General features: G+C 34.0%; 1 protein-coding gene across 5 annotated transcripts in view; it reads right to left on the reverse strand.

Moving 5' to 3' along the window:
* The window catches only part of RELCH (RAB11 binding and LisH domain, coiled-coil and HEAT repeat containing), a 141,768-nt gene that overhangs the window by 32,993 nt on the left and 95,486 nt on the right, over nucleotides 1–13,289 (reverse strand). For 3 of the 5 annotated variants that reach the window (XM_077135314.1, XM_077135312.1, XM_077135316.1), the window contains exons 20-23: nucleotides 9,597–9,676; nucleotides 5,388–5,494; nucleotides 4,461–4,560; nucleotides 95–177 (exon numbers count right to left, since the gene is read on the reverse strand). In XM_077135314.1, the coding sequence (XP_076991429.1) occupies nucleotides 95–177; nucleotides 4,461–4,560; nucleotides 5,388–5,494; nucleotides 9,597–9,676 (370 nt within the window). The remainder of the gene's footprint in view (nucleotides 1–94; nucleotides 178–4,460; nucleotides 4,561–5,387; nucleotides 5,495–9,596; nucleotides 9,677–13,289) is intronic. The other 2 variants (XM_077135313.1, XM_077135315.1) reach the window with 1 other exon arrangement.

Consider the following 13,289-nt stretch of genomic DNA (forward strand, 5'->3'; position numbering starts at 1 on the left):
ATTATTCTTCATTGAATTTAAAAGCTGATGGTTATTTCTTGACAGGCAAATTTTGAAAGGGATGCTGAATGTAAAAGGCAGGTATGACACTTACATTTCAGGGTCACTGGAGAGAGTAATGAGAGCAGGAACAACCCTCTGAGCTACCAGAGTTTCATTCACCCCCTTCACCAACAGCTGATTGGTCAGCGCAGGGGGTATCACAGGTGATTCATGGAAAGAGCAAACACAGTGCCACGGGAAGAAGAAAGGCACAACCAAGAGAAAGAGAGAAAACACAAAAGCAAAACCAAAATTAGAAGCTAAGCAAATATTGCTACAAGAGTGCTTTATAAAGGCAGAGAATGCTTAGGAGGAAAATAAAGCTTAAATAGCCTAGCAGGCCACAAAACAGAGTTTGTTAACAATTCAAAGGCAGTTTGTACTTTTAGTTATAGCAACAATGCATTTCCCTGTTCAATTAAAATGAAATTTAAAAGCTGGCTTCACCTTTTTCTTTATTTTAAGGAGCTAAAAAATATATACAATACTGGGTTTTATGGATAAAATTCTCAAAGTAAATTTGGTGTGATTTTTTTATGACCAACAAGGTACAAACTGGACTGTTTTTAACTAAACTCAAATGGCTAGCAGCCACTATTAAACTGCTTATGATAGTTCTACAGCAAGTAAATTTATAATTCATAAAGGAAAATTACCAATTTAAAAAATCACATAGCTTTCTCTTTTGAGGTAAAGAGACATAATGCAGCTTGGTAGAAAGTATCACCCTTAGGGAGCAGATCTGAGTTCAGACTCCAGTTCTCTACTTATAGCCATGTAGCATTAGGTACAATTTATAATCTCTTGGAACTCAGTTTACGCATCTGAAAAATGGTTATCCTCTACCTAAAAGGATGTTGTATTACTGACCTGCACATAAAATACCTAAATACTGTGGCTGATAAAGAGCAGACACTCAAGAAATGATAGTTTTATTTATTATAACCACCCTAAGAGTATAAAATTAAGCTATATTTGGAAAAAGAAATTTAGCTTTTTAATTTTTTTTGGTTGGACAATGCAATTAACATTTTATGAATAGCTCTTTGTTTTACATTTCTCTAAAAACATAAATAAACTTCAAAATAAACAATATAATGAGAATAATTTAGACTGATGGCTAAAATCTATCATAAAAATAATTCCGCAATCAACCATAAATTGCAACACAAGAGGACAATATTGAATAATATACATTTGTATTTGTTTTTATAAATATTAATAAATTTTGAGTTAAACACAAAATGGCAACCTCCTAATGCTACTTTCTCAATTTCAGAATGTAAGAACAAATTAATCCTAAATGGTAATTAATCTTTTCACATTGTAATGGAAGTAGTTTTCATAGATTTAAGATGCCATACAATATAAAAACCTGTCACTGTTCAGTCACTAAGAGATTCTTCATACATATCAGAGCATGCATAGCTGTGCTATTTGAAGATTCCTTATGTAGCAATAATTTTTTATCATTTAATAACTAGTTCAATTAAAAAGCCACTTCAAAATCTGAAGTAACTTTTGTAAATATCAAAGATAATTAGACAGAAATAAAATGAGAAAAGATCTTTTTTTAATCCTAAAATTTACAAAGAAATAGGGAAAGGAAGTTCAAACATTAATAATTAAAAATATTTGAACATATTTCTCAATAGCCTAGATTAAAAATATCCACTCTCTTCCATGTATCAATTTATAAATAAGATAACTTGAATTTAGTTAGTAAAAGTATATCTTGAAATATCAGCTGTCTTGCATTAAAAAAAGGGACAATTTAACTTTTCATTGCTTTAGGGTTTTTGAAGTCAATTTCTTTCTTAAGCTGGAAAACCAGAAAGCAATAAATTTAATAACTTAGTCATTAAACATTATTTTCTAAGCATTTTACAAACAATATATCTTTTGACCTTTAAAATCTCATGAAGTAAGTGCAATTATGATCAATATTTTAACAGATGAAGAAACTGAAGCTAAGAAAAGGTAAATAAATTGTTCAGGATTTTAGAGCCAATAAGTAGTAGAGCTGGAAATGGATTCAGTTATGTCTGATAAAATCCATGCCTTCTTTGAGGTCCAATGTTACATTCTCAATTTCCTTGTGATGATGTAAGAAATAGTTAAATGAAGTTTCTTCCTGCCTCTTTTGCAAAAATCCATTATTTCTCTCTAGGAGGAATAAATTCTCACTATAAATTAATTCCATTAATAATTTGCTACTTCAAGAAGTACTATGTTGTCTTTAACAATGAGAACAGTATGACTGGGTTTCTCCTCTTTGTCCTATCATCTGAAAATTCACAGCTAAGTTTAGTGTTCAATTTCAGTAAGTATCTCATATTAGGTTCCCGACATTTCTTCTCCAGAATTACTGGTCTCATTTTATCTTTTTTTTTGGTAATTATTTTGACTATTTTTTGTCCTATTTTATGTTTTTATTTGGGATTAACTCATTTTGGGGGGAAGTGGGCACAATTCTAAAGTACAAAATGCTGGTATCAAAATAAATATTACAAACCATATTTATCTTTTAATATAATTTTGTTCTAAATAAGGATCATTGCCAAAATAGTAGCTTTAATTTCTCCTATGAATCACTTTTACAGACATATGCTTTGTGACATTTTTTTTATCATAAATGAATTAGAAAAAATACTGAACTAAGTCTCTCAAAAAAGACTTGGAAGTTCATAATCAACCTTAGAGAACACTGAAAACTTTGTAAGCATAGGTATAGTTTCCAGACGAGCAGTGACAGCAAACAGAACCAAACCCAGACAAAAGCCACATATAAAAAGCACACAAAAGGGGAGGAATTTTCATTTTATTTACTTAAATTATTTGCATTCATATGGTATGTTTCACAAGTGCAAACATACATTTTAAGAGCAAAGAATTTAAGAAAAAGAAATAGCTTTACAATCTTAAAATAAAATCCCATGAAAAGTATATTAAAGATACAGCTCATTTAAAAGGCTGCATTTTTTCTTTTGGGAGGGGGTGCTGAAGAAAGATGCTTTTATTTCTTAGTGATAAAGCTTTTCATCATATTGAATAACCAGAAATTCCTTACATCCAGAAGGAACCTGTGCTAGACATTAATCTGGCATTCATCTTGACATAGAGGCTTGATTATTATTTTTTTAAAATCAAATATGTAAAATAACTGAAGAATAACACAGACAAGAAGATTTTCCCCTTTCTGATATCAATGAAATTTTCTTTAGATTCCATGAATCTATCTTACATATTTAAAATTACATGGCATCCATATATTTTAAATGTACCAATGCTCTATTGTTTAATTGCAGTTTATCTTAACTTATGGAGAAATTCTGAAATTCTGAAATAACTAAGTTGCTTAATTCTTCTAATGGATAAAAGTGATTTAAGATATTTTAAGAATCACATGATATCAGGGACAATTTCATTTGGGTAAGTAGATGCTCCCTATTATTTTATTTTGTGAAGTAACAGCATGGATAGAAAACAATAATGATAATGATAATTAACATTTATTAAGTTCTTATTATAGTTCATTGTTTCAAGGGCTTTATAAATATTAATTCATTTAATACCAACAAAAATCCTTTGAGATGGGTTTTTATTATTATCATCTTCATTTAGTGGATGAGGAAACTAAGGCATGAAGAAGTTAGACCCTGCCCCAGTAATTTACAAAGCTACTAAATGGCAGAGATGGAAACCAAACACATGCAATGTAGTTCTATGGCAAGAATCAATAGCAACAAGAAATATTGTGAATAAATTTTCACCCTCAAATAAAAGTTCTATAAGTATGTATATATGTAATACACTAGGCTATATCATAATAATGCAATGGGTGCAAAAGATAGATATTTCAATTCTCACTTTTTCTTGGGTAGATAGCATTTTAAGAAAATGTAGGTAAATTATACGAATAGCCGCCTCTCTCATAATGTTATAAGCAGTTAACGTACAAAAACATTATTCCAGATAAGATATTTGAGGGAATAGAGAAGTACTAGTAATCAATAAAATATATATCCCCACAACTGTTATAACTGCTTTTTAATACTATTTATGAGTCCAACTATATTTTATAACTTGAAAGATACTTTATTATTGTTTTAGTTTATATAATAAGAGAGATTTACAAAGGCTAAAATTTAAGTAAGAATTAAAAGAGAATCTGAGAAATGGAACTGAAAATAGATTAATATTCAAGGAACCAATAAGGGTAGAAAGCATTTTTAAATAGGTAAAAGCTAAATTATTAAATTTCTGTCCCATCACCCAGTACACAACCAAATAATGTTCAATGCCATGAAATATACATCTACATAGGATAGTATGCAAAGTCTTTTTTTTTAAACATTCCCTTTCCCTTTTTCAAAGAAATCCATAGTCTGAATCAACAGAAGTATCTGTTTACATACCTCAAACATTCTAGCAGCAGTACATCTCACAAGTGCTGAAGTATGGACAACACCATACCATAAAACAGTTAGTAGTAACTCATGATAGGCTGGATTTGCACTGGAAGAAAAAAAATAAAGTTAAGAGTCAGAGCTGCAATGCCTTAGTGATGTCCTAAAAATTTAGAATATTAAAAATATTGGCAAAATATATGGAATTGCTTTGTATGGTTTAATGTATCACAAAAGAAAGTCTCCTTGAAAAAAATCACAAACTTTTAGTGTATTCAGAAATTACACTTTTAGCTTCTCTAAGCATTTGTAATCATGTTAGAAATGTCAACTCTTTCTAATAGCATAGAAGTTAAAATTATAAAGAAAAGAAAAAAAAATTCCTCTATGAGAAATAAGGAAAGAACTCTGGACTAAGAGTTAAATGTCAGACGGGTAAGTTATAACTACCATGGGTCTTAGCTTCTGCATCTATAAGAACTGGGGAAGCATACATGTCCTATTTAAGTAATGTAATTGTTCGTAGGATCAAATAAAATCAACTTAATCTGTATGCAAGGGTCTGTTGGCTATAAAGCCTATTCCAATGTAATACATGCATGCAGCTATAGGTTTCACTTTGGGGTACCTTTTTCTCAATTCTGGGAAACTAAATTTTCTACAGATTTATACTTGATTTTATTTTTCCAAATATTTCAGAGAAAACATATCTGTTCCCTTTCCCTCACTTTTTAGATTACAATTCATTAATTACAAATATTAAGAATGTACAATTAAGCAAAACTAAATGCAACCCAAAGAGCAAAAACCTATCTTATATCTTAAAATCCAGAGATTTGATGTGTATATCAATCCCTCTAGACTTAATAAATATATTCTATAACTCTAACTTAAAACTGTTGTATCATTTTTTTAAATTAGAACTAATATTTTTACCCTAGTTCCACAAAAGAAGCCTTCAGGCTATCCAGAGGAGCATGAGATAATGACAGCAGAGTCATTACATCTTCTAAGAATCCAACTAACAGTTTTCGGTCTTCTTCCTACAGAGGAAAAAGACTGATAATAAATTTCCAAGCAGAAAGAACTAAAAATCATAAATAAACGTCCTATAATTAGAATATTATAGAATAGAATAGAAAATAAGGGGGAAATACCCTGATTTGGAAGGTTTTTTAATTAAAGGTATTTACTATGTATATTGATGCTATGATCAAAATTGTATGATCTGCACTGTCAAATATGGTAGTCATATGTGGCCAATGTCTACCTTACTGAATAATTCAGATGTAAAATCTTTCTACCATTGCAGAAAGCTTTTTTTTTTTACATGGGCAGGCACCAGGAATTGAACCCGGGTCCTTGGGCACGGCAGGCAAGCGTTCTTGCCTGCTGAGCCACCGTGGCCTGCCCCATTGCAGAAAGTTTTATTGGATAGTCCTGATTATATTCTTGTATTGCACTTTACCATCTTTAATTCTGGTGAATTTTGGCTGTATATACCTAAAAACAAGCTAGTAAAACAATTATTACGTAATAGTAGAAAACTGATTTCTACAAAATTATCTTGCAACATTCTAGTGGTAAGAAACATTGCATGCTTGCTGAAATACAGAATATCGAGTTCTTAAGAGAAACCATCGCATTCCTTAATTTTTTAATCCATTTTTTAAATCTTTCCAAAATTTCTTCAGTGAACCATTCTTACTCTCATAATCAGAAGACTTCCCTTTCTTTCTGTCTTTGTTGCTTGATTCTTTCATCTTTTCTTTTTTTAAGACAGGACTCCATTAAAAAAATTCCTAGACAAAGCAAGCCTTCTAAATTAGGAGAGTTTAAAAATACACTAATCTGAACCAATAAGAGAATGGAACTTGACATTCTATTAGGAAATAGACATAGCAAATGAATGTCAAGTTTTTTCTCACCAGAAATGGAAGAGGTCAAGAGCAAAGATCTATTGAATTTATTATCAATAGATACATGAGGAAGACTGGATTACCCCCTATCATTTTTTCTACATAGGTTTAGAATCAGACTGACATAAAGAACTGACAAAAGTTAATAGTCAGTATGAATAAAGGAAGGATATAACAGTTTTAAAATATATGAGTCTACTTGGTAAAAAGGCTTATACACACTGACAGAACATCAGAGCACTGCTAGTTGTCTACTGTGTAAAACATGGACTAGATATGTATTTGGAAAACAAACAATAAATTTGAAAAAAACCTAAAAAAACCTAAGAATGAATAAAAGCTATAAAAACAGAGGGTGCATGTGTGATTCAGTGGTAGAATGCTCGCCTTTCATGTGGGAATCCAGGGTTTGATTCCCGGACCATGCACTCAAAAAAATAAAAGAAAAAAAAAGAGTTATAAAACAGATAGATTTCTAATTGAGCATGGATTATTTTGAGTTTTAGAAATTTACCACAATCCTATTTCTAATTTTTGAGGTCACAAAATAAGTAATATTACTTATACATTTGATTCAAAACAGTTTTTCTTTACCAAATGCAAACAGGGCTGCAAATTTGTCCTACCAGGAAATTTTGTTTAGCCTGAAAAATATTAATTGCTAGTGTGTACTTCCTAAAACAAGGTAATATTAGCAAATCTGTGATTGCTACCTTAACTTACTACACAATTTATAACCACACGTTGAAAAGTTATGACTTTAGAGATATGTATAATATATTTGAACTTCATACAGTGACTCAAAAGACATGTCCTTCAATTGTATAAAGATATTTAAAATGTGACAGTGTGATTGTGAGAACCTTGTGTCTGATGCTCCTTATATCCAGGGTAGGGACAGATGAGTAAAAAATATGGATAAAAATAAATAAATAAATAATGGGCAGGGACAAAGGGTAAAATAAATTGAGTAGATGGAAACACTAGTGGTTAATGAGAGGGAGGAGTGAAGATGTGGTATGTATGAGCTTTTTCTTTTTATTTCTTTTGCTGGAGTGATGCAGATGTTCAAAACAATGATCATGGAATGAATATATAACTGTGTGATGATACTGTGAGCCACTGATTGTCACCATGTATGGAATGTTTTTATGTCAAGAATATATGTTTGTATGATAAGTCTTTACAATAAAAAAAAAGACATCTCCTTATTTTATTCACTTATTCAACAAAACTATACTGAGGATCTACTATGAACAAAGCTTTGCAGTAGGTACTCTATTATGCTTTAAAATATTATTTATGGTAAAAATGTAAAAAACAAAATGCTAACAAAACTTAAAGAGGTTAAAAAAAAATACTGACATCAATACAGTTGTTATTATGCTGGAATAGTTCCCAAAACTAAAGAGAAAGGAAAAGTGGTATGTGTTCTACCATGCCTGGCACTGTGCAAATATTTAAGCACAATCTATTAATGATACATGACTTAAATTTATCCTACATGTAGAGATTCTGTATGTATCCATATTATTAAGTCGTCTTACAAAATTGTAAGAAAGAAAAGTTCAAAAGTGTACTTTGCTACTTTAACAGGTAGAGTTTCTATAATGAAATATAATGTGATACTGTAGAATTATATTCCAATAATTTAAAATGATTCAAACCTGTTTTAGGAGAGTACAATAAATATAAATGCTATATTTTGAATTCAAAGAGCCAAAGAAATAAGCTGGACATTAGCAGGGTGGTAATTAAGACAACCACTGAAACAGGAATTCCTCCTTTATTCTCATATTCTAACTTCCAAAAATGTTTTATGAGGAGTCCATACTTTAACCTTACTGGTAAGATTACTTCAAACTTAAAAAGGACAGTGAGGGCGGGCCGCGGTGGCTCAGCGGGCAAAGTGCTTGCCTGCTGTGCCGGAGGACCTCGGTTCGATTCCCGGCCCCAGCCCATGTAACAAAAACGGAGAAACAAAAATACAATAAAACAAGAAAATGTTTAAAAGATGTTTCCCTTTCTTCCTCCTTTCCTTCCTTCTATCCTTCCTTCCTTCTCTCTGTCTTTCCTTTAAAAAAAAAAAAAAAAAAAAAAAAAAAAAAAAAAAAAAGGACAGTGAAATTTTTAAACTTTTCAATTTTGGTAACCAAAATGCCATTTGACTAAGTCCAATGAAAATGCTTTATCACAAAGTTTATAGAACTGAGAATAATATTTATCAAAAATGCATAGTAATAATTTTAGAATAAAAGTTTTAAAATGACTAATATGCCTTGTTACAATCATGCATGTTATTTATGTTAAGCAAAGTACGGCAGTCTGATACATTCATGGCCACCAATGAACCATGTCTTCTGATTCACATTCTTGCTTATTTCCCTCCTCTTGAATCTGGGCTGGGCCTGTGATGTGCTTTTACCAACAAAATGCAATAAAAGTGATGCTATTCTAATTCCAGGTTTAAACCTTAACCTGGCAGTTTCTGCTTTTGCAGTGTTGGAAGCTACCATGTAATCGGTCTGGATTTGATGTTTAAGAGGCAACATGGAGGGAGAGAGAGAGAGAGGAAGAGGGGTGGGGGTGGATGGAGAGAGACAGAAAGAAAGAGAGAGGCTCTGAGCTACAGGGAGAGTGAAGCCCAGGCATCTTAGCTAAGCCTCTAGCCAACCTGCCAGCTCAATGCAACAACACAAGTGACCTCCAGTAACAAGAGATGTCCAACTGAATGAAGTCCAGATTGTAGAATTGTGAGCAAATAAAATAATTATAGTAAGACATTATGTTTTGGGGTGGTTTATTATACAGCAACAGTTAAGGAAAATAAGGGAATGTTAAAAAAGTAATTTGCTTAAAACCACAAAGTATAATGTTCTAAAGCATTTTATTGTTTGCTTCACCCAATAAAATATGTTTGTTGTTTATTTATGAAAACCCATTATGAAACACAAAAAAACCTTGGTCAACAAATGCAATCTAACACTTGAAACAAAATATCAAAATCACAATTTCTGAATTCATTCATTCAACTGAGATTTCACTCAGAGCCTTACTATTCAAATATGCTCTCCATTACAAATTATTTACAGATTATAATGAATAAATTAACATTTTTTCCATGATAGGTAAAATTATGACATATATTCAACATTAAAAGACATAATACCAGTTATCTTTTTAAATAGAAAATACTTTTACTAGAAAATAAATATTTTCCCCTTACCTGAATATAACACGTAAGGACTCCTGTTGCATAAATGGGGACTGTAGCTTTAGTGAGGACCCCATTTCCTGCTGAGGAATCTGAAATCATCAAAATAATTTTAAAAATCAAAGTATTTTTTGAATATAAAGTAAAAGGTCACACTGCAATTATGTTTTGAATTATAAATGTTTCCAGGTTTACAAAAAAGTATCATCATTAGCTTGGAAAATATTGTGGTTAAAACACATTTCCACAGCTTGTAGAAAACAGCTTAATACTTCCTGCAGAGTCATGAGCATAAACATTTCTTTTTTTTTTTTTACATAGGCAGGCACCAGGAATCGAACCCGGGTCCTCTGGCATGGCAGGCAAACATCCTTGCCTGCCGAGCCACCGTGGCCCGCCCATCATTTCTATTAGATTAGAAGGAACTTTAATAATCAAAATGGTGTTACACTCCTGTTTTGATAATCAGAAATGAGGGCTTTAAGAATCTCTCAAGTATCTGTAGGGACAGGTCTTTATAATATAACTTTTATGCTTCTGACATATAGTGTTTAGTAAAATACAAATGCACACAGCTCAAAAGAAGGCAAAGATATATGCATTATTTAACCAGTTTCCATCTCTACCTAGTTTCTAGTACTAGCCTAGTTCAAGAGCCTCTTCCAGCATTCTCCTCTAGGGTATTTTAGCCAGAGAGAAACCTGATTACTTTCATGGAGGAGGAAGGAGGAGTCAGGCTAAGGTAAAGCAGGAAACATCCAACCACAGTTGAATGCTCCATGACTAGCCTAAAATAACAGATTTTCTTGAGTAGCATCTATTGACGATTTCAAAACAAAAGCTCTCTCTATGGTAGTAGAAGGGTAAGATCAGAAGCTAGGAGTACAGGTTTAAGTTATATTAATAGATATGGACTTTATATACAGGGGTTAATAACTGTTCTGGTTTGAAATGATGTATGTACCCTAGAAAAGCCATGTTTTAATCCTAATCCCATTTTGTTAAGGTAGCCGATTCTTCTAACCCATAGTCAGTATTGTCCGCTTGAAACTGTAATTAGATCATCTCCCTGGAGATGTGATTTGATCAAGAGTAGTTGTTAAGTTGGATTAGTTGGAGGCATGTCTCCACCCTTTTGGGTGGGTCTTGATTAGTTTCTGAAGTCCTATAAAAAAGGAAATATTTTGGAGAATGAGAGAGATTTCTGAGAGAGCGGAGAATGACATAGTCATGAGAACCAGAGTCCACCAGCCAGCGATCTCTGGAGATGAAGAAGGGAAATCCCTCCTGGGGAGCTTCATGAAACAGGAAACCAGGAGAAGTTAGCAGATGACACCATGTTCACCATATGCCCTTCCAGATGAAAGAGTAACCCTGACTGTTCACCATGTGCCTTCCAGATGAGAGAGAAACTTTGACTGTGTTCACCATGTGCCCTTCCACTTGAGAGAGAAACCCTGAACTTCATTGGCTTTCTTGAATCAAGGTATCTTTCCCTGGATGCCTGTGATGGGACATTTCTATAGACTTGTTTTAATTGGGACATTTTCTCAGCCTTAGAACTGTACATTAGCAACTTATTAAATTCCCCTTTTAAAAGCTATTCCGTTTCTGGTATATTGCATTCTGGCAGCTAGCAAACTAGAAGAGATTTTGGTACCAGGAGTGGGGTGCTGCTGAGGTTTGCAGATACCAAACATGTTGGAATGGCTTTTTAAATGGATAAGGAGAAGAATATGGAGGATTTGTGAGATGCCTGATAGAGAATGCCTAGAATGTTTTGAAAAGACTGTTGGTAGAACTGTGGACTCTAAAGATACCTCTGACCAGGCTCTAGACAGAAATGAGGTGCTATTATAGACTAGAAGGAAAGTGAGCCTTGTTTTAAAATTGCAGATAATCTGGCAAAATTGACGAGTGGCTTTGGCTGGAAGGCAGATTTTAAAAGCCATGATCTTGGATATTTAGCAGAAGAGATCTCCAAATTAAATGTCGAAAGTGCAGCCTGGTTTCTCCTCACAGCTTATAGTGAAATGTGACAGGAAAGAGATAAGCTGAGAACTGAATTCTTGGGTACAAAGAAACTAGAAACTGATATTCTAGAAAATTCTCGGCTTCCAGGAAGGAAGACCCCAGAGAATAGTGCCCCACATGAGGTCTTGGCCAAAACCAGTCAGCCATTTCAGAGAAAGCTAGGATTGGACATGGAGTTATCCAGAAAGGATTTGTGGAAAATCCTTATGTCTGATGGGCATGATCCAAGGCTACTGCACAGAAAGCCAACGACAGTGTTGTGGGACCTGTATAAACACAGCCACTGCCATTCTGGAGTGGGGAGTTCAGAGAAGGGACACACTGGAAGAAAAATAACTTCAGAGGCAAAACCATGAAGACTGAGGTCTGAAGTCAAGAAACTTAGGCCAGGAGAATGGATCCACTCAAGCCCATGGAGAAGGTGAGTTTGCCCCAGAGGCAGAGGATGGGCCTTCCACCTTGTTGTAGTGGAAAAGTCATGCTGCCTTAGGCCTTTGAGAGGGTGAAGAATATTCCTTGGGGTTTGGGGAGAGCCTGGCTGCCACTTTATAGAGGGGTTGAGTGTGTGCCCTGAAGATGGCAGAGAGCACAGGTGCAGCCCCGATGCTTGGAGAGGGTGGAGCTGAGAAAAAGGTGGTCTCCCCCCAATGTCCCCCAAGGTTGCACTTGGAAAGAGGCAAGCCACAGTGTAGGCCCTTGGAAAGGGTGGGACTGCTGCTTTCAGAAGACCTGAAGATAAATGATTCTCAGACTTTGAAATCTAATGGACTTTGCCCTGTGGGTTTTTGAAACTGTATGGGTCTCTTGACCCTTTGTGTTCCTTCCTGCCTATGGAAATGTATATATGTATCCTATGACTGTTCTTCCTTTGTATGCTGGCAGCAAATAACTTGTTTTGAGTTTTTATAGGTCCAGAGCCAGAGGAGAACTTTGCCTTAGAACAGACCATGCCTTTAACTAACTTGGATAGGAGTTTGTACTGTTTCTAACTTTGTATTTCATTTGTATTGCTACTGAAATGGTTTAAGGATTTCTGATATTGTTATGAAACTAACACGTTTTGTACATGGGGAAAACATGTCTTTTTTAGGGTTCAGAAGATGGAAAGTGCTGATTTGAAATGATGTATATACCCTAGAAAAGCCATGTTTCAAACCTAGTCCCATTTTGTTAAGTTAGCTACTTCTTCTAATCCCTATTCAGCATCACACATTTGAAACTGTAATTAGAACATCTCCCTGAAGATATGATTTAATCAAGAATAGTTGTTAAGCTGGATTAGCTGGAGGCATGTCTCCACCCATTGAGTGGGTCTTGATTAGTTTCTGAAGTTCTATAAAAAAGGAAACATTTTGGAGAATGCGAGAGATTTCTGAGAGAGCAGAGAATGACACAGTCATGAGAACCAGAGTCCACCAGCCAGCAACCTTTGGAGATGAAGAAGGAAAATCCCTCCCAGGGAACTTCATGAAACAGGAAGCCAGGAGAAGAAATTAGCAGATGAAGCCATGTTCACCATGTGCCTTTCCAGATGAGCGAGAAACCCTGACTGTGTTCACCATGTGCCTTTCCAGATGAGAGAGAAACTCTGACTGTGTTCACCATATGCCCCTTCCACTTGAGAGAGAAACCCTGAACTTCACTGGCCTTCTTGAATCAAGGTATCTTTCC

This window comes from Tamandua tetradactyla, chromosome 18 (genome assembly GCF_023851605.1).
Source record: "Tamandua tetradactyla isolate mTamTet1 chromosome 18, mTamTet1.pri, whole genome shotgun sequence".
Taxonomy (NCBI): domain Eukaryota; kingdom Metazoa; phylum Chordata; class Mammalia; order Pilosa; family Myrmecophagidae; genus Tamandua; species Tamandua tetradactyla.